This window comes from Ambystoma mexicanum, chromosome 6p (genome assembly GCF_040938575.1).
Source record: "Ambystoma mexicanum isolate Mex_15411 chromosome 6p, UKY_AmexF1_1, whole genome shotgun sequence".
Taxonomy (NCBI): Eukaryota; Metazoa; Chordata; class Amphibia; order Caudata; family Ambystomatidae; genus Ambystoma; species Ambystoma mexicanum.
Window position 1 is genome coordinate 55,431,240 of NC_090935.1, and position 24,917 is coordinate 55,456,156.

Consider the following 24,917-nt stretch of genomic DNA (forward strand, 5'->3'; position numbering starts at 1 on the left):
CAGCCGAAAGACCCCTGAAAATCGCAAGTTATGGTAAGCTATGAAAAATTCTCGCGCCACCACCGTGCACTGCTAAGACTAGCACCCAGGACATCAAAGATGACATCGCAAATGTCATTGATGAAATCACTGATGACATCACATGTGTATGTACTTTTCATGGAATTTGTGTACTAGGGATTTTTATTATAATGTTGCGAAAAAAGTGTCAAGGATATTGCAATAAATATCATACCGTTATTAGTGCTTTAAACGATGCATTGATATAAATAGCATTGTATTATGGGATTCTATCTAGTATACTGAGCTACTAATGGAGAAACATAGCATTGTGTGCAGAGTACAAGATGAAAGTATAATATTTGTAATGTTAATATGTTGAATAATGAAATGATAATTGTCCTGAAATGTTCGAAAATTCACAAAATGGGGGTGTTCTGAGGACATTATTCGTATTGTGTGATTGCTTAGCTGTATGCAATGAGGGAATGGCACAGAGAGTAAAGTGGACGCCGTCCGCGGACACCGCGGCTGTTCGTGGACAGGGCGTGCTACATCCGGGTTTTTCCAGGAAATCCAACATGGAAAGAAGACTGTACGGATTAGCCAATCAGATGTTCTGGATTTGTGTTGAAAGAGACTGTGTGTGGTGAAGATGGCAGAAGTAGAGAACGTCAGGGTGTTGGTGCTTGGCGATATGTTTGTGTATGGTTTACAACAGTACGCTCAATGCAGGCATGTTGCAAAGAACTTTGATGTGAAAGGAGTGGAGGTGGTGTGGAGCACTGTGCCTGATTGCAATGTACAGGGAATTGTACAAGTTTGTGAGGATATGGCCACGATGAACAGTCCACATGTGGTAGTTTTGCACTATGGTGCTTTCCATTTGGGCAACGTCAGTGCCCCTACTTTGTTGGCTGATTTGGAACGCTTGGTTCAAGTCGTAATGAAGATCCTTCCAAATGCGAAAGTAATTTTTTCTGGATTACTACCTAGGGCAATATGGGACCATAGTTCAGTTTTTTGTCCTCAGCAAAACATTGCTAGGTGTGTCATCAACCGAGGCATGTGTGCCTTCATGCTTAGAGCTGGTATGTTCTTCTGTAATAATGAGAATATTGATGCCAGTAATGCTGTTAATTTTAAAGAAGATGGCATTTCTTTATCTTTTACGGGAAATGCCTTTCTATTTTGGAATGTAAGGGTTGCTTTGGAGAAGGTTATGTGAAGATTTTAGGAGTAAAGTAAGAAAAAAAAAAACAAGAAAAAAAATACAAAATAACAGGTGTCTGTCAAGCATCTGTAAAAAAAAAACGTCTCTTTTCAGAGCCAACTTCAAAGGGGAAATGGGGCACACTATTTAAATTTACATTCACCACGCTCAGATTTTCGATATGTCCGTGGACATGGCGGTAGTCCGCGGAATGAAAATCACTACGAGGGGGTTACTATGTTCTATGTTACATGTACATGAAGTCAGGGATATTATGGTTAAGTTGTGCTACTAAAAACCTATTGAATTCAGTGCAAAAAACTTTGTTAAAGGGACGTTATGGTTAAGTTGCGCTACTAAAAACCTATGAAATTCAGTTCAGTAAAAGAACTTTGTTAAAGGGACGTTATGGTTAAGTTGCGCTACTAAAAACCTATGAAATTCAGTGAAAAAACTTTGTTAAAGGGACGTTATGGTTCAAAGTAAAACCGAAAAACCCCTGAAATTCGGCAGTTATGGTAACATAAGCAACCGTAACTCGCGCCACTGTGCACTGCTAACACTAACACCCAGGACATCAAAGATGACATCACATCACCATCACCCATACGAGTGTCTAACCCTGCTGTTGTGTCGAAAAACAGAGACTTCCTTTGTGCAGGACTTTAGGTTTTGCAGGGAACAAGAGCATGTAACAGATCTTTGTATGACGTAAAAAATATATGACCTCTTCAAAGGCTCTGAAATGAGACTTAACCGGTCTCATGTAGACTGGGAAGACCGCCAAAGCGCTATTACCCCATAAATCTTGCCATCTCCTGATGTATGTCGAAGTATCAATTCCTTGTCCTTGAAGTTCAAGATATTTGCGATAACGGCTCCGAGCGGGAACAGTAGGGAGTCTTCTGATTAAGGCACGGTGGGCTTGCTCTTCCACGAAGCCTTGAGACAATTTACCAGAACCCACCGATTGTAACAGGAGGTTCTCCATGTAATCTGTAACGTCCTCATGTGCCACTCCTTCCGGAAGGCCGACAATACAGATATTATTCTGCCTTGCCCTGCCCTCCGCATCCTCAACTCATTCCAAATATCTGGTGTGGTAGTGGAACGCCTTCACCTGTCTCCACAGTGAAACCATCATGCCCAACACTTCCACAATGATCCTGACACAATGATCCTGACTTTGTAAATCGCCTTGTCCGAGAGGTTATGCAGGTTCTGCACAAGAGGGACACATCAGTCCGTACACCTCCCCTCTTGGTTTCCATGGATGTTCTCAAAGCTGCAATCGCTTCCAACCCTGCCGAGTCATGTCTACTGGTATAACACCACTGATTATGAGGCATTCAATTGGCACGAGGTACAATATTACAGGTTTATGATCACAACTTTCTCTACAAGAGATACTGGAGTTATTATTTGCCTATACACTGCCAAACAAAGCGATGCCAAAAAAGTTGCCAAAATGAATGCCATTTACTATATTTTTGTGGCCCTTGAAGAAGCAGGCGATGTGGAAGAACAATATTAGCTGGCGTGAGAAGCACTTGTTGGCCATTGAATTTTTTTACTCCAAATTACATCCACAAAGGAATAGTACATCTTGGACTTTATACTAAAAACTCTGAATGAATTCAATTGGATAAATGCTTAACAATTGAATCAAATATGCATTCACCATTATATGGCCAAATTTCTTAGTATCAATTTGTTGTTGGTGTTTTTTGACAATTATAACCTTTTTGTCAACAGAAACCTGTATCATTTTGGGTCTTTCTTCAATCTATGGTCCACTCAAGCTATGCATACTGAGCGCATTGACTTGCAGATTTATTCACTGTAGTTACTCAGCATTAGTTATACATGCAATGCGTTTTGCATCCCAGTAGCCGTTAAGCATATAGACATTTATCCGAGACTAGCGCAGGAATATCCTATCAGCCCTATCCTCGTTTCTTGATTTGTCTCCCCATTTGACCTTTATTTCTCGGTTTCCTGAAATATTTGGGGGGTGTTAGGCAGAATCCTGTACAGTTCCCTTTGGGAGCACTACAAACTATTAAGACTACAGGTATGAGCAATAAATCCCCTTTGGTATCAGTCTGTACCACAAAGATTTAGTTGGTAGCTGTGGCTAAGCAGTCAGACTTATCTCAAGAGGGAGATGAGCAGTATTCAGGGTTTACACCATAGGACTACAATAGAATGGTACAAGGAAACACTGACCAAAGCTTTGTATTAAAGAGAATATATATATTTATTTTACACACTTCTAGTTCAACACATTAATCACATTTATTAAAGCAAGTTAAAATCAGTCAAGAACAGTATACACCACTCCCTAGTTAAATTGTAGACAAGTTTGAGCAAGAGTGAAAACTGAGCAAAACGGCACAGTGAAAACCAAACACAAATGGCACTCTAGCAATTTCTCACAAGGGAGGGAAAGAACAAGTTACACAGGAATATACTCTTAGTCACCCTAGCAACACTTCCCAATAAGATTGTGAACAAGTTTAGGCAAGGCAGTACTTTAGCATGTATAATACTTAGGTGAAAACCGAGCAAAATGGCACTTCACAAGTTTTAAAAGTGGGAAGGAAAAGGTGGTTATAAGAGTTAGGTGCACGGGGTGTAGCTTGGAGCGCCATCGATGTGGCTACTCCCTTGAGGCCCGTCGTGTGAAGCCCACTGCAACTTGGTTATTAATGCGGTCCCACGCACCTGTGCCGGAGCCCAACTGATCCCTAGGGCGTAGGAAACACCTGGGGCACCTATGGGCCGAAGTGGGGAGCGTAACGCTCTCCAGAAGCGAAGTTACCCGCCTCTGTCCTCCGGGCCGACTCCAGCGCCGGATCATCCAAAATGGCGGTCGCGCCTTTCCCCCAGCTCCGGAGGTGTGGGTGACGGCGCCTGAAACTGCCCCTGCGGGACGCTCTGCAAGGTCTCTCGCCTCTCGCGCTGCCCGCCTGGGCTGAGCCGCGGCCCCACGGGACGCAGCGCCTCACTTCCAGCGCCGGAGCGGACAACGGCACGCCTGCAAGGTAGGGGCTGCTGGGGGATGAGGCTCGGAGCCAGCAACCATCTCTTAATGGAGGGGCTGCCCCCTCCCTCCGTCACCCCCCAGAATACGCTCCAGTCTCCGCTCCTCGCTCTGTGATCCACACCGGAGGGTGTCTTTCAACTGTCCCGGACCCCCTACGCTACACTCCTGGGGCGCCCCAGCCCATGCTATCCCCAGACGCCTCCTCCCTGGCCTGGGACCTGGAGGTCCCTTCCCACCACCTTCTCCAGCTGTGGACTTGAGGCTGGGCTCCCTTACGCAGGGCGGTCCCTGCCTGGCCGTCGTGGAGCCTATTCATCCCGCTGTCTTGGGACTTCAGCCTCTCATGCTGCTTCCGGGGGGTAGCTGGACCTACTAAGCAACAACACCGCCCTCCTGGGGCCCCAGCCCGAGGCTCCCGCTCACGGCCCCGGGCACAGCTGAGCTCACGGCCCTGGGCACAGCTGAGCTGACCCCCCATACTGGGGCACCCTCTCTTGGCCAGCCCAGTCTCCGGATAGGGAATTTCCCCTAGCTTCAGGACATCTCCAGAGGCGACTGCTCACTTCCTGGGGCGCCCCGGCCCACTGCTTTGTTCACGCACCTTCTTCAGGCTAGATCCAAGTGGGTGTTGGGCAATCTGTTCACCTCCCGAGACCTGCGTACCTTACCTCCGCCCTCCACCGGACGGAGGGGAATTGTCCTCCGCACAAAGCTCCACACTAAGCTGTCGTGCTTTGGTGTTTGAACGCATGATAGACTTTTCAACTCCTTCTCCACCCCACGGTCCGCCACCATGTCCAAGCAGACGAAAACAACCAAAAACGCGGACATTGCCACCATGCTCACCGCTCCAGGCAGGGGAAAGAAACCTGAACTTGTTAAGCCTACCCTACCGACCTCCCATGAGGGGGGAGACACCCCAGCCACCAGGGGCGACCTATTGGCTTTTATGGCAGACATTAAGGCCGAGTTCCGGTCCTGTATGTCAGAGCTCACCACCAAACTGGAGCAAACTGACCACAGGGTGGCCGAGGTGGAGCAGAGGCTGGGTGAGTTGGAGGACCGCTCCCAAGACCAGGCGACCACATTGGGAGATATCCAGCAAGCAGTAAGAGCTCTCCAAGACAAATGTGAAATCCTCAAATTCAAACAAGAGGACTTGGAAAACAGAGCCCGTTGTAACAATCTCCGGATCCGGGGAGTTCCATCCTCAGTTCTTGACAAAAATCTGCCAGATTAAATAGGAGACTTCTTCCAGGCCCTCCTTCCACAACTAGACAAATCCCAGCTCTTGCTGGATCGGACCCACAGACTGCGCCCGCGCCGAGGAGTGGACTCGGACCTACCTCCGGATGTCATCACAAGAGTCCACTACTTCTCCACGAAAGAAGCCATCTCCGCCATCAGCCGCGATGAGCTCTCCTTCCAAGGCCTCCCTATTCAGATTTACCAGGATCTCTCCCTTCTGACTCTACAAAGAAGAAGGGCTCTCTTCTTCAGGAGCGACAAATCAAGTACAGATGGCTCTTCCCCACGGCACTGCAATTCTCCTTCAATGGCTCTCTCCGGAAAATTTCCCACTTGGAAGATGCCGCTAAGATCATGCACCAGGCCTCCCCTGAGGGAGCGACCTTGCCGAGCCCGGAAGCATCGGAGAGCTCTAAGTCAGCCCCTCCTCCCCCTCATCCCAGGCAGTCTTTGTGGACCAGGGCCTCCTGAAACAACAGGATGAGGTAATTAGAGCCTGACCTACCTCAAATATCCACCGCCGCTTCATCTGCCCAGGTGCCCATCGCCCTCATGGCCAACCTAAAAGCACCGGCTTCGGCCCTGCACAGATCTACAATCCTCCAGTGCGGCGGGCTTCATCCACGGTTTATGCCCGTTCCAAGGTCCTTTCCATCTTAAAGTCCTTGGATACACGTTATTCCTTCAGTCTCAATTGGCCATGTTGGCCAGGGGTGGGGATACACCCACAATGTTACCCACCCCGCCAGTTAAAAAGTTGGCCTCCCGTTGGGGGCCTTTGTTAAAACTGCAAGTGCAGCACAGGTCGGTTTCAACTCACCCCTATGATGGCAACTAATGGACAGCCTGGTATCTCCACCCCCCGAGCAGGGAGTACCTGGATCCCCGACCCTGGAGCGTCAGACACTGAGATGCCTCTCATGGAACGTTAATGGGCTTAACTCCCCCCCTAAGCGTAAATCAATCCTTCAGAAACTACAAGATGAGGAGGCCGGGGTGGCGCTTCTCCAGGAAACTCATCTCCTCATCGCTGTCTTTGGTCGTCTTCGATCCAGAAACTATCCACGCCAGTTTTTGGCCTCGGGAGACACCATGAAGGGAGGCACGGCGATCCTGTTCCGGAAGGACCTATATCCCCAGATTTTGGACTCCATGAAGTACCCAGAGGGCCGCTTCGTAGCCGTCAAATGCCTCCTGCTAGGGGACCTCTACACCTTTACACCTTTGTATCTGTATATGCACCCAACTCGGGGCAGGCAACCTTTTATTACTCATTGGGCTCCTCCGTCTCTGGCTTTGTAGAAGGCCAAACAATATTAAGAGGGGACTTCAATGGGGTACCAGACCCCACCAGAGACAAATATTCACCCCCCCACGCCAGGTGATTTCGCACAGGCTCTCAGCGTCCTGCGCCTCTTCAGAACCCTGGAGGTGGTGGATACGTGGCGGATGCTTCACCCCACCGAGAAAGACTACTCCTTCTTCTCCTTCGTTCATCGGACACTCTCCAGAATTGACCTCCTCCTGTCCTCCCCCCAAACTCTCGCTTTCACCAATGAGGTGTCCATAGGCCCACGGATTTTATCAGACCATGCTCCGATAGTACTGGAACTTCGCATCCAGAGCCCCAACGCTAACGCCCCACGCAGATGGGCACTGTACGACCCGATCCTTAACGACATGTCAATCAGGGACAAAATTTCTACCATCATCAGGAACTTCTTCGAGGAGAATCCAGTCTCAGATACCTCCCCTGCTAACAACTGGAATGCGATGAAAGCTGTGGTTCGGGGAGCTCTGATATCCCAAGGGGTCGCATTCCAGCGAGACCAGAGACACATCCGGCAAGCCCTGGAGGAAGACCTGCGGTCAGCTGAGGAAGCCCAAGGGGTCACATTCCACCGAGACCGGAGACACATCCGGCAAGCCGTGGAGGAAGACCTGCGGTCAGCTGAGGAAACCCAAAAGAAAAGCGGCTGGTCCCCCAGATCTCAATGAGCTCTCCGATCAGCCCGAAAGAAATTGGAGGCCTACTACGCTGAGCATACTGTGCAGCTATTGGCTAAGACCAGACAATTCTATTACGCCAAAAACAACAAGGTTAACAAGCTTCTGGTGGCCAAGCTGGCCAAAACGAGATGCACCAACACCATTGCAGGGCTCCGAGACCCACAGGGGGTGACTCACTACTCGGAGCTGATGAAACTACAATTAGCTACAGACCACCTAACCCAGGTCATGACGGCACCTCCACGTGATCGATCCAAACAAAAAGCATACCTGCGAAAGGCCGCCCTGCCACACCCCCCCGAATCCACGCGAGAGCAGTTGGAGGCTCCAATAATCGACGACAAGGTCAACAAGGCTATCAAGGCTCTCAAATCGTGGGCCCCGGGCCCAGATGGGTTCTCTCCTAGGTTTTATAAAATATTCAAACCCCAACTCATCCCCCACATGGTAGCTATTTTCAATTTATTCAAGGGGTCGGGTTCTGTGACCCTCTCAATGCAAGAGTCTATGACGGTCCTCCTTCCTAAGCCAGGGAAGGACCCGAGAGATGCAGCCTCGTACAGACCCATCGCCCTACTGAATATTGACGCCAACCTGTACTCTAAGATCCTGGCTAATTGGCTATCACTCATACTCCCGGACATTATCCACCCCGACCAAATGGGCTTCATCCTCCACCGATCTGCGGGGAACAATATCCGGCGGACCCTGAACCTGATAGACATTTCCCACCGAAACTCCCAGGGTCTCGCCCTAATGGCCCTGGATGCAACCAAAGCCTTCGACAGAGTTGACTGGTCATTCATGGAATGCACCCTAGAAGCTTTTGGTTTCGGCCCGACATTCCGGTCCATGGTCCTAGCCAACTATAAAGCCCCCAAAACCCTCCTGAGGATCGCCCTCTCAGCCCCGATCCCCATGTCCTGCGGGACAAGACAAGGCTGTCCGCTATCTCCCCTTCTCTTCGTCCTCGCAATGGAGCCCTTCGCCCAGAGGATCAGGCAGAATGAACTTATAAAGGGCCCGCAGGTGGACCCATCTCAACATAAAATTGCCCTATACGCGGACGATGTTCTGTTAATGCTCTCAGAAGCTAGCACCTCAGCGAAGCATGCCCTAGCCGAAATAAAGAACTTTGGGGAGGTCACCGGCTTCACTGTCAACTTTGCCAAATCAGTGGCCCTGGGAGTCGGCCTCCGATCAGAGGAGAAGGAGGCGCTGACTAGACTGTGCCCAATTAAGTGGCGGGATCAGTCCATCCCTTATCTGGGAGTTCACATTCCAGCGAACCGGAAGGACACCTACCAGGCGAACTTCCCCAGATTATTTCGTGAACTAGAGGGAGACCTGAAGCGCTGGACCATGCAAGAAATCTCATTAATGGGCCAGATCACAGCTACCAAAATTAACTTGCTTCCGAGATTCCTCTACGCCTGCTCCTCCCTCTCTCCGTTCCCATTCCGACTCTGGCCCTTCAAGACCTACAGAAGAAAATGTCAAAGTTTATATGGAGGGGCAAGAAGGCCAGGATCTCCCATAGATTTACGTACTGCCAGCTCCGCCACTGGTGCTCCCATCCTCAAACCCTCTAGGCGGCCACCCGCCCCCCGACGTCCCTTGAGCTATCCCTCAGGGACTTACCAGCCAGAGGCAGGACCTCGACCATATACAGACGCTTCATGGGGGACTTTCTGGTGACAAAGACTCGATAAATGGCCCAGTGGGAGGCGGACCTAGGTCATCCGATTGACGACCAAACGAGGGTAGATATATGGACCTGCACCCACTCTACTTCCTCCTACGTCACCAATAAGGAATGTGCCTACAAACTCACCCTGCGATGGTACTACCCCCCACTCAGACTTCACCACATGAATCCACAAGTGGATCCCTCCTGCTGGAGGGGCTGCGCTCAGCCGGGCTCTTTTTTTCACATGTGGTGGGCCTGCCCCAAGATCCAGCAATTTTGGACCAGGTGTCTCTCGACCATCGAACAGATTACCGGGACCGCCCTCCCACTGGACCCTGAAACTGTCCTGCTAGGGGTCCCAGTCCCCGGGATCTACTCCCGCTCTGGAAACAGGGCAAAGCTTCTAATGCAATGCCTCCTAACGGGCAAGACGGTGCTGGCACGATTCTGGAAGTCCCCGGACGGTCCCTGCATGGCCCACTGGTGGGGGAAACTCTGGGACATCTTGATCGCCGAGAAGGTCACCGCGGCGAGTGCGGGGCCCTGCACCACTTCCAGAACATTTGGGCCCTAGTACTGAACTATGATCAACGATTCCCAGCACTGCCCTTCAAACCGATCAACACCCAATGGGCTCTGAGTGATCGAGGGGACACACACCAGGCTGGGGCGGTGGGCTGAGGCCATGGCCTGGGGAAGCTGAAATAAAGGGCGGGGGGGGAGATACAGATTTGTAGACCTACTATTGATATGCAATGTTGCCATGCAATGTTTCCTGTAACCTGTCCTGCCTTGCTATAAATAAATATGTTTTAAAAAAAAGAGTTAGGTGCACCAACACATTTCTAGATGAGAAGCAGCAATCTATAGAAGGCAGTTATAACAGATTTAGCCAGAGTCAATAGGCCTGTGCCAGAGTCAGTGGTACAGAGCAAAGGGCCCAGGAGTAAAATGTTCTTGTAGCTGCAGTCAAGTCTTTGTTAAACAATTCGAAAAGGTGGTTGCAGTAGGTGAAAGACAATGTTAGATAATAGGGGCGGCCAACCCAACAGGTAGGTAAAAGATTAAAACACCTTTAGCACTACGAAACGAAAAGGGAGGCCTTGCGGAACAAAGTACCTTAAAATGTAGAAGAGGCTCCTGCGGTGGCGGTTGTTCCTGGCAGTTCCTGCATTTCAGGAGATCCAGCAGAGGAAGATAGACTCTCGTCGTGGAGGAAGGTTCGAGTTACTGCACTGCCCAGGGATGAAACCAGCCGCGGTGCTGCCAAACGAAATTAAATCCTTTAAATCATTTAAATCACGGTCTGGGTGGACGGGTGCCTGGCTATCCGATCTCGGAGTGCAGGGCACTGGCGATTCGACCAAGGCAGGTCCGGGAAGGCGATTGACAAACTGGTTGGCCCCACCAGCTCAAGGGAAAGAGGCTCTTGCAGATGAAGATCTTCTCTCGTCGTGTGGAGAAAAGTGGTGATTCGCTGCAGCAGGGCTTCACCGGTGGTTCAGTTGGTGCAGATGTCTTTGGCTTCTCTCCTCTTTGGCTTCTTAGTTCCAGTGGCAATGTCTTCCTCTTACAGTCCTCAGGACCCTGCTTATATGCAAAAAGATACCCATTCATACAGCCTAGCTGTCACTCACACAGTGGAGTGGTCATCCTGGCGGGAGACCCTCAAGCCTAACAGGGCAGAGTGCGACATGGATTGCTGAGGCAACCCTGTCCAGGGGTCCTACTCCCTCCCCCACACAATGGGTCCACCCCAGACTCAGTGGCGCCGAAAGGAGGGCTTCTTGGCAGAAGCCCGCCAAAAGGACGAACAAAGGATCCCCGACCTGGGTTAGGATCACATAGAAAGACACGAGAAAGAATTTATATAAAAATTCTGGCAAATAAAACCTACTGGAGTAAAGTTAATATAAGAATAAACCGGCGGCATGTTAGAGGCTGTCAGTAAATGTGGTAGCCTCGAACAATGGGAAAATCCCATAGGGAAAATCCCACAGGGAAATATTTGCGGTCGAATATTTTTGGTAGAAACCACTGCCACCAGCCAGAAACTTTTGAGAGAGGGACTGTACGGTATCCTCTCGAAAATTAACATAAGGCAAAAACTATTAACCCTTACCAGTACCTCCATAGTAAGATGGGTTGTACTGGTTTTGTTCATAAAGATTGACTATTAAAGTCAATGGGGACTTTACATGCCCTGAGAGACAGTAGTCAGTCCCAGGGTATGGAGTCTATGTTTGGGGGTCGCTATGACACCCCTGTGTTACTGAACGGAGGGTGCTGTGTAAAACATGTGGATAAAGATGGATCCTATGGGGGTGAGATAAACCCTATAGACATTAAACACAAAAAAATAGCCTAAAACACACATAACAAATATGCCTGTGGGAAAAAGAGGCTCACTCTTAGCAAGAGAAAAAAACAAACCCTTCAAATCCAGCAAAGCTGCTGGGGGATTCTATAGGTAAGGGAAATTAGCCATAGAATGAGAATTCTCCCTAACACTCACGCCCCTCCTCCCCCCAGGCTAAGGGACAGGAGGATCTAATCCACTCCTGGATGAGTCTCTTACCTCTAGTCGGTTATAAACATCCTAGAGAGACCATCAGCATTTTGGTGGTGACATCCTGACCTGCGCTCAATGGTAAAATCAAAGGTTTTACTTTGTAAGCTATATGACCTACAAACCCTTTGAGAAACATCTTTCTTTTTAAAGTTATAGGGGATCTGGTTGGCCAGTCCCTCAGAAGTTGGTACAACTCCTGAACCTGTGTTAGGCTTTTTCAAGGGGTCCTTATAAAGGATTCCCTTAGATCTAGAGGGGCCTCCAAGGTTCCTCACCACCTCTCTTGTGGGAGCAGGTTGGGTCTTAGGCATCTTGGTTGCAGGGGTTGGGGTTAGACAATGTACCTGCTTCCCCTTCCTCTTAGATCTAACCTTACCTACTTTAGGAGTTTCCCCCTTAAATCTAGAAATTGGGTTGGAGTCTTCTGTAAAAGGTCCAACAGTCTGAAGGCTTTTGGCCTTAGACTTTTCTTTTCTGGTTTTCCAGCAGCACTGAGAATTACCAGTTCTCTTAGGCTTAGAGAGGGGCCCAGTTGGTCTATCCACCTCTTCCTCAGAAGCAGGGGGAGTCAGAGACTTCAAAACTGGGGAACAATGATGGAGCTTGGTTGGGGCTCCCATTTCCCTAACATACTAGCCTGAATTTGCCTGGGTTAGAGGTCAACTTACTAACACCAGGACTTGCAGGGGGGTTCTCTGTAGAGGATTCCACAGGCTCAGAGTAGTCTCATAAGGTGGCCTCTCTAGCCAATTTGGTTTGGTTCTGCTTTTCCATACTGAGAGGCCTGGGGGTACTGGATACTACTCCTAGAGTTTTTAGATCATTCCCCAACAGGATTCTCCCAGTCACCTCAGTCTGAACACTGACAGGAATCCTCACTGTCATGTTATTACACTGAATGAGGGCTGGTAGAATAGGAACCAACTGGACAGGACCTCCAGAAAATGTAGTGGGACCTTTGGGTGCCTTAGCAACATCCTCAGGCTTGAATAAACTTTCATCCACTACTGTTCTGCTGGCCCCAGTGTCTCTCCTGGCAGGAGTATCCTGGCCATTGACAAGAACACTGTCCAAGTAATATACTTTAGAGTTTTTTGGAAGGGAGTCATACACACCCCTATTCTGTTTGCTAACCAGACCCATGGACTCTAAGGATACAGTTGCTTGAAGACTCAAGGGTTCTTCAGCAAAAAATGCAAAGTGAGCACTAGCCATTTGTATCTCTTCCTCTGGGGAGATGGCTAAGGAGGCAGTGCTGGACCCTGCAGGTTTAGCCTTGCACCTGGGATCTCCTTTGATATGGTCAGTTGACCCACAGACATAGCATTTTTCAAATGCTCTCTGGAATGGGGGTTTCTGCTGACCCGCCTCTGGTTGAGCACCAGAGGACTCACTAGCCCTATTTGGTTTCCCTTGTGGCTTACCCTGCTTATTTTGTTGTTTTTGGCCCTCTTTGGGATGGGAGGTATTAGAGGTCTCTTGGTTCTTTTTTGGCGGCTGTTTCCCCTCATCCTTTTTCTGAGTGACCCCAGAGTGCTTGTGAGTAGTCCTGTTGGCAACCCACAAGTCAGCAGCCTTGCCTAATTTTCTAGGATCCATTTCCTTAGAATCAGCCAAGTGCTGTCTGAGCTCAGTAGAGCAGGCATCATAAATAGACTTCAACATAACACGATTTCTCATTCCCTCATAAGTGTTAACTCTGTAACCCTTAATCCATCTCTCTAAGTTCTTCAAACACTCATTCACCCAGGTAGCCCAAGGGGTACTATCATGCTTTTTGAGGGTCCTAAACCTCTTAAGGTACTGGGAAGGAGTCTTCCCAAATCTAGCTATTAAAACTAGCTTCACACATTCATAATCCATCCTATCCACCTCCCCCAACTCCATTACCACATCGGATGCAACAGGGGGGAGCCTAGAGAATAACCAGGGGATCAACTGATTCCCTGCGATATCCTGGAGCTCATGATTGTATTCAAACATAGCTAACCAAACTAATACATCCAACTTAGGTTCATACATACCCACAATCTCTTTAGGCATCCGGGGTCTTTTTGGACTGGATGATCTAGAGGATTCTAGGAGAGAAGCATTTTCCAAAGACAATTTCTTCATCTATAGCTCATGATTGAGCTCCAATTCTTTGAGCCTTAGTTCTTGGTGTCTCTGTTCAGTTTGGGCACTCATTCTTTTGAATTCTAGCTCAAGTCTAATTTTTTCTAGGGTGATAAATTAAGGACTTAATGTGGGACCTGACAATGGTCCAGTAGCCACAGGTTGAGGCCTTTGAGCAGGCAGAGGGCCAGAGGGGGTGACATTGATGTCCTCCTCTTCCTCATCTGCTTCAACAATAACATAATCAACATTATCATCCTCAATGTTTGCTACATTTGCTGGACTAGTGGGAACTACAGCATCACTATCCAGACTTTGTTTTTCTGGTACAACATTGTTTTATCGCCTGCTGTTTCATCACCAGGCTTTTAAACATGCACATTACATCATATGTGCTCATTAAATTTTTTAGGGGGGATGGGAAAGGGCAAATAAGGGTTTGGGCGGGGGGATCCCCCCAACAAAACAAAAAAAAAACATGAGCACATTCTATGGAATGTGCACGTTTAAAAGCCTGGCGATGAAACAGCAGGCGATGAAATCACATGCAACCGGTTTTCTAACAGTCTATCAATCATTTCTGATTTCTTGCCGTTGACAGAAAGACCTTTCTGTCTACACAGATCCCTTAGATAATCACCAGTTTTAGTAAGGAGGGTCTCCTGACTGTAACTTTCCGTACTTTTGCCCTCATTACAAGTCAGGCGGTGGACCATGGTGCTAATAGCCATGGCCATGGTGGATGGCGGAATTACCGCCCCATTCCAAGGTGAGTGGGGCGGTAATTCCCCATTCACCATTTGCCCTTCCCCATTCCCATTTTTGCCCCATAGGGCATAATGGGGATGGGGAAGGTGCTAATTACGGCACTGTAAATTACGGTGCCGTAATTAGCACCAAGGTCACTTAGCGCCTTGGACTTTAACGCCTGCAAAAAGCAGGCGTTAAAGTGTGAATCAGGCGTTAAGGGTTAACGGCGCCGACTGCGCCGTTAAACCCTTAACGCCTGACTTGTAATGAGGGCCTTTGACTTTGTTTAAAATAAACTTTTTGTGATTGTTAGCCTTGTGGTTAATTGAACTAAGGTACTAGCAGCACTCTAAAATGTAAATCCAATACTTTTATCCTCACCGCTGTACACCAGTGTTAGGCAGAATCCTGTGCAGTTACCTTAGGGAGCACTACAGAAGATTAGGACTACAGGTATGAGCAATAAATCCCCTTTGGTATCAGTCTGTACCACAAAGATTTAGTTGGTAGCTGTGGCTAAGCAGTCAGACTTACCTCAAGAGGGAGATGAGCAGTATTCAGGGTTTACACAATAGGACTACAATACAATGGTACAAGGAAACACTGACCAAAGCTTTGTATTAAAGAGAATATATATATTTATTTTACACACTTCTAGTTCAATACATTAATCACAGTTATTAAAGCAAGTTAAAATCAGTCAAGAAAAGTATACACAACTCCCTATTTAAATTGTAGACAAGTTTGAGCAAGAGTGAAAACTGAGCAAAAGGGCACAGTGAAAACCAAACACAAATGGCGCTCTAGCAATTTCTCACAAGGGAGGGAAAGAACAAGTTATACAGGAATATACTCTTAGTCACCCTAGCAATACTTCCCAATGAGATTGTGAACAAGTTTAGGCAAGGCAGTACTTTAGCATGTATAATACTTAGGTGAAAACCGAGCAAAATGGCACTTCACAAGTTTTAAAAGTGGGAAGGAAAAGGTGATTATAAGAGTTAGGTGCACCAACACATTTCTAGATGAGAAGCGATCTAGAGAAGGCAGTTATAACAGATTTAGCCAGAGTCAATAGACCTGCGCCAGAGTCAGTGGTACAGGGCAAAGGGCCCAGGAGTAAAATGTTCTTGTAGCTGCAGTCAAGTCTTTGTTAAACAATTCGAAAAGGTGGTTGCAGAAGGTGAAGGACAATGTTAGATGATAGGGGCAGCCAACCCAACAGGTAGGTAAAAGATTAAAACACCTTTAGCACTACCAAACGAAAAGGGAGGCCTGGCGGAACAAAGTGCCTTAAAATGTAGAAGAGGCTTCTGTGGTGGCGGTTGTTCCTGGCAGTTCCTGCAGTTCGGGAGATCCAGCAGAGGAAGAGAGACTTTCGTCGTGGAGGAAGGTTCGAGTTACTGCACTGCCAAGGGATGAAACCAGCCGCGGTGCTGCCAAACAAAATAAAAGGTACGCTCCTTTAAATCGCGGTCCAGGTGGACGGGTGCCTGGCCATCCAGTCTCCGAGTACAGGGCACTGGCGATTCGACCAAGGTAGGTCCGGGAAGGCGGTTGGCAAACTGGTTGGCCCCACCAGCTCAAGGGAAGAAGGTTCTTGCAGATGAAGATCTTCTCTCGTCGTGTGGAGAAAAGTGGTGAGACACTGTAGCAGGGCTTCACTGGTGGTTCAGTTGGTGCAGATGTCTTTGGCTTCTCTACTCTTTGGCTTCTTAGTTCCAGTGGCAATGTATTCCTCTTCCAGTCCTCAGGACCCTGCTTTTATGCAAAAAGATCCCCATTCATACAGCCTAGCTGTCACTCACACAGTGAAGTGGTCATCCTGGCGGAAGACCCTCCAGCCTATCAGGGCAGAGTGTGACATGGGTTGCTGAGGCAACTCTGTCCAGGGGCCCTATTCCGCCTCCCACACAATGGGTCCACCCCAGACTCAGTGGCGCCGAAAGGAGGGCTACTTGGCATCCCCGACCTGGGTTAGGATCACAGAGAAAGACACGCGAAAGAATTTATATAAATGTTCTGGCAAATAAAACCTACCGGAGTAAAGTTAATATAAAAATAAACTGGCGGTATGTTAGAGGCTGTCAGTAAATGTGGTAGCCTCGAACAATAGGAAAATCCCACAGGGAAATATTTGTGGTCGAATATTTTTGGTAGTAACCACTGCCACCAGCTAGAAACTTTTGAGAGCAGGACTGTATGGGTTGTACTGGTTTTGTTCAGAAAGATTGACTAGTAAATTCAATGGGGACTTTACATGCCCTGGGAGACAGTAGTCAGTCCCAGGGTATGGAGTCTATATTTGGGGGTCGCTACGACACCCCTGTGTTACTGCACGGAGGGTGCTGTGTAACACATGTGTATAAAGATGGTTCCTATGGAGGTGAGATAAACCCCATAGACATTAAACACAAACAATAGCCTAGAAAACACATAGCAAATATGCCTAAGAGTGGGAAAAAGAGTCACACTCTTAGCAGGAGAAAAAAAAAACCTTCAAATCCAGAAAAGCTGCTGGGGGACTCTAAGGGAAATTAGCCCTAGAAGGAGAATGCTCCCTAACAGGGAGACAAGTATACATTCTTGTTTCGCATCCCTTGCGACCTCAAATTCAATTGATTAACTTCCCATAGTCCCTGGTCTGAATTTAAATAATGGCACAAAGATTGAAAACATGGCGTACATCCTACACATCTAACCAGGTTGTGAATGCTCCCCAATGTTTCTGCATTTGATTCTCTTTTTGTTCCTCTAGTCCCTGTCTAAAGATCTCCAAATTATCCAGATTAAAAGTCTCCTCAATTGGGAATTGTGTGTACTTATTGAGGCGCAACAGAAAATGACAGGAGTATACACAAGTAGCGCTGTTAAACTGCATGAGCATGCAATGGACGGGCAACCACTTTGTGGGTTCCTCTGTCTGCTTTGACTGTTCCTTGACCATTGCTGACCCTACATTTAACAGCCGCTCAAGTGCTCATGTGCCCCTTTGCCCAGACGCCCCAGTTCCAGTCACACTTTTACTCCACTCCGTTGTGGTCCTGAGAAGGAATGGGTACTCAAATAACCAGATACGCTGTGAAGAGGTCCTAACAATGATAGGGGCTCTCAACCTGCAGCGGTTCATCTTTCCCTATTTATTTGGGCATTGATTTCCCGCTACCCTTTTATTACACACTTCCCTATTCTAAACAACGAGACAACAGTAAAGCCGAAGGTTCCCCAAAAGACCCTTCTGCCTAATGACATGGATGCATCCAGTCCACCAAAAAGGGAACCAACCTGCCGAACAACTCAATACAGATTTACCTTGGGGTGAAAATAAGAAACAATCACCAGTACCACTGCTATAAAACCAGCACATCCCAAGAGCAATATAGCATATCTCTCCCAATCCACCAAAATGTCCATGCCATATTAGCATGCCCCGGAGCAGATCCTCGGTTTTCTTGTCCATACCATGGTCCCTTAAATGACTCTCGGTCATCTGTGCAGCCCTGCATGCACGCTCACCAGCCCCGGAGTCCTCCTATCGATACACCCACTGGACCTTTTAACAAGGCCTCGTATTTCTAGTGTAGCATACTCGGCGGGTCTTCAGGAGGAGACAAGCCAGGGTCAAGCATTGTTCAAAGTCGCACAACAGATCGGAGTCTCGAGCACCAGCTGTCAACGGGCAGAGAAATCCTCAGACAATTAGTCTTTAGTGGAATGAACAAACAAAACCTCATTCCAAGGCTTGCAAGATTCATATATTGTAACATCACACCTGCTACCCAGACAAACCCAACCCCACCCGTGGAGCTCACCCTTTAAATCCCACAAAGTCTTCACCTCTCGCTACTTGGGTCAACATCCTCGCTTCCCCCAGAACAATCAATTCTTTTGCATTCAAGTGTTGTCCTTTCTCAGGTACTAGCATGTGTCCACTTATTTCTGGTTCAATCCATCACAAATGACAACAATTAGTGGTCCCATCCTTCTCAGTGAGGGGTGTTGACTCACCACCCTCTTGCACATTTCAGTGGTGGTAAAAGTTTCCATAGTTGGGTCTGGTTCAAACCTGTGCAATCCAAACATGGCGGCAGGCTGGCCTTAACGCGTACCATAAATGCTCCAAAAGTGCTGATGTTTGCATTTGGTCCCACGCTTACTGCACATGTCCCTAAACCAGCATTGACACTAGCAAATATGTTTTCAAGGAATGTCCTGATATTAAAGGTGTGCTGCAATTTCGAAAAGTGAGAATAATGTAACTGGAACTCAGCCAACAGATATCCCCATGTTAATCAGGAGTAGTCAGACATCTGGCATCTGGGTGACTAGTTACTGATTCTTTCAGGATGAACCTGGACATATCTCTATAGAGTTTCTAGATATCTGGCATCTGGTTGACTAGCCACTGATTATTTCAGGATGAACCTGGACATGGCTTTATTGAGTATTCATATATCTGGCATCTGGGTGACTAGCGACTGATTCCTTCAGGATGAACCTGGACATACCTATTGAGTTTTTAGATATCTGGCATCTGGGTGACTAGAGACTGATTATTTCAGGGCAAACCTGGACATAGCTCTATTGAATAATCAGATATCTGGCATCTGGGTGACTAGTGACTGATTATTTCAGCATATACCTAGACATAGCTCTATTGAGTTTTCAGATATCAGGTATCTGGATGACTAGCAACTGATTCTTTCAGGATGAACCTGAACATAGCTCTATTGAATAATCAGACATCAGGCATCTAGATGACTAGCGACTGATTCTTTCAGGATGAACCTGAACATAGCTCTATTGAATAATCAGATATCTGGTATCTGGGTGACTAGAGACTGATTCTTTCAGGGTGAACCTGAACATAGGTCTATTAAATAATCAGATATCTGGCATCCTGATGACTAGAGACTGATTCTTTCAGGATGAACCTGGACATAGCTCTGCTGAGACTCAGACCTCATGTTAGGTATCAACTTCAATGGCGGGTAAAGTGTCCACCTTTGAAATATCACGCTATATCTGTTTCCATTACAGACCACAAGCTGTGATTCACTTCACCCCAGTGACTATTCCAGAAAGGGGACTTCTTTTTGCTGGCGCTGCTAAGGACCATGAGGGCGGCCAGGATTGCGCTGAACCTGTTATGCAGACCTGCAGATGTGAGAGGCCTCTGCCTTCGAAGCATAAGTAAGTATTACTGGGCAACCAGTTGGTGATCAATAATAAATGGCCAGGGTTGAGCACTGGGGGTTGGGACCTGATGCAGTAGCTCTATGCCCAAGCCCTGAGCTCAACTGTAATATGGCATTTGTATATCCTATTTCCATGGCATAGGCTCAAAGGGTAGCCAATACGAAGGTAGGTAGGGATGGCCAAGTCCCTGCTAGTGACCCATGTTTAGCTGGCTTGTGGATGGATGCTGAGAGGATTGTCGAGAGAGTATGCAAGTCCAGGAGACTGATTATGTGTCCAGCTAGGCCGACATTTTGTCGTGGGACATAGTTGCATTCTAATGACAGAGGTGTTGTGTGATGTGTCTTTAAGTGGCGTATGATTGCAGATGAGTGCACGTGGGTGGCTCTGCCTACGGCTATCTTCCATAAGCATGGAGATCTGTCTGCAGCATTTGGAAAACACACACACACACACACACACATTCACAGGAATAGTGTACTCAATGTTTGCCATTTTATGAAATAAAAAGGGGTGAGCTAAATGCCTATCTTTCCCTATCCTAACCAGGATGTCCATGCCTAGCAAACTAAAACTATAGAAAAATGCCCTAGTGTCCAAACAGTCTCTGATCCTCACACTAATATGCACAAAAAAATTAGACAAGGAATGTTTGGCTGTCTTCAGTTCAACAAAACAATATACCAATTACTCCTTGTGGCCAGGCTTGGGCTCCCTTCTCCTGGATCAATTCAGGAATACCTTGAGCAAAGTTCTGAGTCAATGAAGTTCTGTTCAGTGTAACACAAAAAGTATTTGCCATTCACTGCTTCCTTCCACTTAGTAAAGTAACGGTCCCTTTCACAGATGCTTGGTCACAAAATCAAACCAACTGTTGTTCTCCACAATATCCTTCTTAGTAAAGCAAGTGTCTTTCTCTCAAAAAATAAGTTCATAAACCAAGGCAATTGTTCTCTTCAGAATGCTAAGCAGTTATCAGCATATCACACTTATTCTTCAAATTAAACACTTTTGTCAGGATAGCACAGCAACTACGTTTGGTGATGCAACAGTTTATAAAAAAAGGTGATAAAGTTAACAAGTTCTTTCCACCACACCTCTTTACCACAAACACACTTCTTCAAATCCTCTTCTTCTTTCCTGATATACTCGCCTGCCAGGACTAACTACTATTGTTCCCCTACCTGGTTCACTTGTCGGCCAGGATGAAAACTCCTACAACTACAATTGTGCTTAGTGACAATATTTGCTCCAAGATTCTCCACACCAGTATCCTATGTGAGGGGTTTTGAACAATGGCTGCTTCTTTTTATAGTCTCTTGACAATGTGGGTTACAGATTCCCTCAAGTTGGTAACCCATAAAAGGGGAATTGTGCCCTTGTTGCCTCCGTATTACTCCTCTGTAGCCTTTTGGCTGTTGGCAATGCCGGTTACAGGTTTCACCCAGTTGGTGTCCCATAGAAGGAGAGTTACACCCCTGCTGCCTTTGTATTACTCCTCTGTGGCCTCTTGGCTGTTGGCAATGCAAATTACAGATTTCTCTCAATGTGTGCCCCATATAAGGAGAGTTGCGCCTTTGCTGCCTTTGTATTACTCCTCTGCGACCTTTTGGCTGCTGGCAATGCGGCTTACAGGTCTCCCCCAACTGGTGTCCCATGTACAGAGAGTTGCACCCCTGCTGCCTTTGTATTACTCCTCTGAGGCCTCTTGTCTGCTGGCAATGCTGGTTACAGGTCTCCGCCAACTGGTGTCCCATATAAGGAGAGTTGCGCCTCTGCTGCCTTTGTATTACTTCTCTGCGGCCTCTTGGTTGCTGGCAATATGGGTTACAGGTTTCACCAATTGGTACCCCATTTAAGAGGAATTGCGCGCTTGCTTCCTTTGTCTGACTTTATTTGTGCGCTATTCAAAAATATTAGTTTCTGTCTTGTCTTATTTGCAGTGCCCCGGTGTCACCTGAAGTATCAGGCCAGCGCACTGGTCTTCTCTGATGTCTCCTTTTCACTTGGTGGCACTGCAGCAGATCTTCTATGGACTGTCTGCTGTGCTGTGTCGCGATTAATCAGGCAGTCACTCTCAACTCAGGGAGCTCCTTTCACCCACACTGAAGGTGGCGCGCACCCAAAGCGCTTATACAGGTTGAACTTTAGTGTGGCCTCTAACCTGTCTTGCACCACCCCAACAAATACCCTCTATGCCCCCAAAGAGCTAGGAGCCAATCCGGTGTATAGTAAGAATATATATATTTATTTATGGTTTGACAAAATGGATAAGCAACCAAAGGATCAACCAGCAATGCTGTGGCACTAGAAAAGATCACAAATTCAAAGTTCACCAATAGACTTATATTTCTAATGAACTTAAGAAATACTACAACACACAAGCAGAATTTTGAAATATGCAGTCACAACTTACATCAGAAATAATTGCAAATTAACCAATAGAAAACATTCACAATACAAAGGAAAAACGTTTTGGCTTTAATTTGAGAAAGGCAAAATTTGAGAAAGAAACTCAATGGGAAAAACGTTTTGGCTTTATTTTTTGAAAAGCAAGGTTGGGAAAAGGAACTCAAGTGGGGAAATCGTTTTTCAACACACCTTCAAAGAACATGCAGTGCTTTGGGTTTCTGGTTTGGGATGCACAGGAATAAATGGGACATTCTGTTTTACCTCATCCACATTCACTTGAAAGTTTGCGTTTGAGGATTACTTCTTTTGGGGATTCAGGACCCCCACCCCTTCTTGAGAAGAGTCGGGGGTTTCAGTAGGACAGTCACTCAAGTCTTTATTGTCTATACCGGCTCTAACACACTGGGCATGAACTTTGTTAGTTTCAAACTCTAACAACACTCATCCTGTGTTTTTCAATATGGGAATTAATTGATTTAGCATCAATTCAATGAGCTAAGGATCTACACAGCTTCCTCCCTCCCCACAATTTAATGGAAAGGATTAAGGCAGACTGTTCCCAACACAATTCAATTTAAATGGATAGGGTGATTTTCTATAGTGGAATTAATTTGAGTTGTATTTTATTAAAATATGCGAAGGGTCTTCTCAGTACCACCCCCTTACTGTCATGATCTCTGCTTCCAAAAGATCAGGACTTGCCCGACTCCCTTGGAAGCAGACCCATAACCCCGGTTCCGAGTGCCAGCCAGTCCCAATTGGGACCTTTTGGACCCTGTCCTGGCGCCAGTGGCACCAGGGTCATAAATATGCCCAGTCCCAGCGCTGGAAGCGCCGGGCTCATAATGCTTGGGTGGACTTACCTGCAGCACACCATGCTGCTTACTTACCTGCCAGTTGAACCCCTGATCCTCTTCTGTTTGGGACTACTTTTCCTGTTGGGTGGGGCAGGAGCCACTCCCTAGGTTCAGAACACTGGAACTCTTCTGGAAAGCAGGAACTCTTTTCTTACCTAGGCTTGGCTGTGGAAGGAGACACCTAAGCACTACAGGAGGCTATTTAAACCACACCCGATGGATGAATCTTGCTTTGTGTTATTCTGCATTCTCTGCAGCAGAACGCTCATCGTGTCTTCTGCTTCTGATCCTGGGCCTAAGGGAACAAAGGCTTACCATCCTGGAATCCAGTCTTCAGCAGAACCTGTAAAGACAAAGAAAGAACAGGTTAGCCCTTCGGTCTTCAGTGGCAGCGCATCTCTTACCTGGTCCATCGGCTTTCACCAACGCCTCGCGCTGCATTCCGGCATCTGAAAGACAAAGGCTTACCTACTCTTCGCATGCTCCGGAGGTCTTCGCACTGCATTCCAGCATCTGAAAGACAATAGCTTACCAGCTCTTCGCACGCTCCGGAGGCCTTCGGCGCTGCATCCCGCATCTGAAAGACAAAAGAAGGTGCGTTTAAAGACATTGGGCAACTTTATTACTCACGTGCCATTACTCCTTCCCACGCCGAATCCAGTGGGTATTCCAGCACCCTTCAGCTTCTCTAAAGCTCCGAACTTGTACCTGCAAGATAAAAGGGACAGTTAGTGCGCATCGTGAAGCAGGCTACAAGCGCTTACTTACGTGCTTCCAGGCGCTTCTATTCCTCACGCGGGTTCGATCCTCAACTCTCATCAGCCCGCCATCCGCCATCGCCGGAACCCTGCAAAACAAGAGATATCATTACAAAAGACTTTTAAGACATTTGAAGTGCCCAGAACTTACCGTTCGTGCAGTTAACGACGGACAGCAGTCCTCTGAGGTCAAGAGGCCTGCACCCTTATCCAGTGAAGAAACTGGTTACGGCACCCTGCCCCGAGGCAGATGGAGAGCTCGGCGTTCACTTACCTAGGGTGAGGGCGTTAACCTTTGGGGTTCTACAGGAGAAGAGAAAGGGAAGAGGAGAGAGGCACCCAATAACCCCAGTTCATTAATCCCATATTTTCTATCTGCAGACATCTTACTCTTCGAGTCAGACATACAGTGCACAGAGGTCCAGCCGAAAGAGCCAACCGTGTGTTACACATCACCTTTGAAGATACAGCATTCACCCAGTCAAGACCGGCGCCTCTGCGGGAATCAGGTGAGCGTTACAGAACACAAAGCCTACCGCAAAACTCCCACCCAGGCGCTATGGAAACCTCGGATACCGACCAGCTAGCCCAGTTACTTGGGGAACTAAGAGCAGAAGTGCATGCAGCCCGTCAGGAAACGAATGCTCTAAGAAGGGAACTGATTATTTCCAAGGAGCGAACAGACGATCTCGCTAGACAATTGCTACAGTCACAAGCCGGACAAACTCCGTTACCCGCATCAGGGGCAAATCTTCCTTCAACATCCTCTACGAACCCAGTGCAGATCAACCTACCTGGGAATGTACCTCTGGCTCCGCCCGAACGATTTTCTGGTGACCCAAAGAGGTTTGCAGTATTTATTAATCAGTGCCGGTTGCACTTCTTATGCCGGCCAGCAGCCTTTCCAACTGATCAAGCTAAGGTAGCTTTCGTGCTTTCGTACCTTGGTGGCAATGCGGCAGACTGGTCGATCCCTCTAGTTAATCAAGATGATCCGGTTCTCCATGATTTTCAAGCTTTTCAGCTCAGTATGGAAAAACTGTT

The 24,917-nt window shown here is 47.5% G+C and overlaps 1 protein-coding gene across 2 annotated transcripts in view; it reads left to right on the forward strand.

Moving 5' to 3' along the window:
* The window catches only part of LOC138511202 (long-chain-fatty-acid--CoA ligase ACSBG2-like), a 737,514-nt gene that overhangs the window by 98,740 nt on the left and 613,857 nt on the right, over window positions 1-24,917 (forward strand). For both annotated transcript variants that reach the window (XM_069626730.1, XM_069626729.1), the window contains exon 2: window positions 19,688-19,840. In XM_069626730.1, the coding sequence (XP_069482831.1) occupies window positions 19,765-19,840 (76 nt within the window). In that variant the 5' untranslated portion in view covers window positions 19,688-19,764. The remainder of the gene's footprint in view (window positions 1-19,687; window positions 19,841-24,917) is intronic.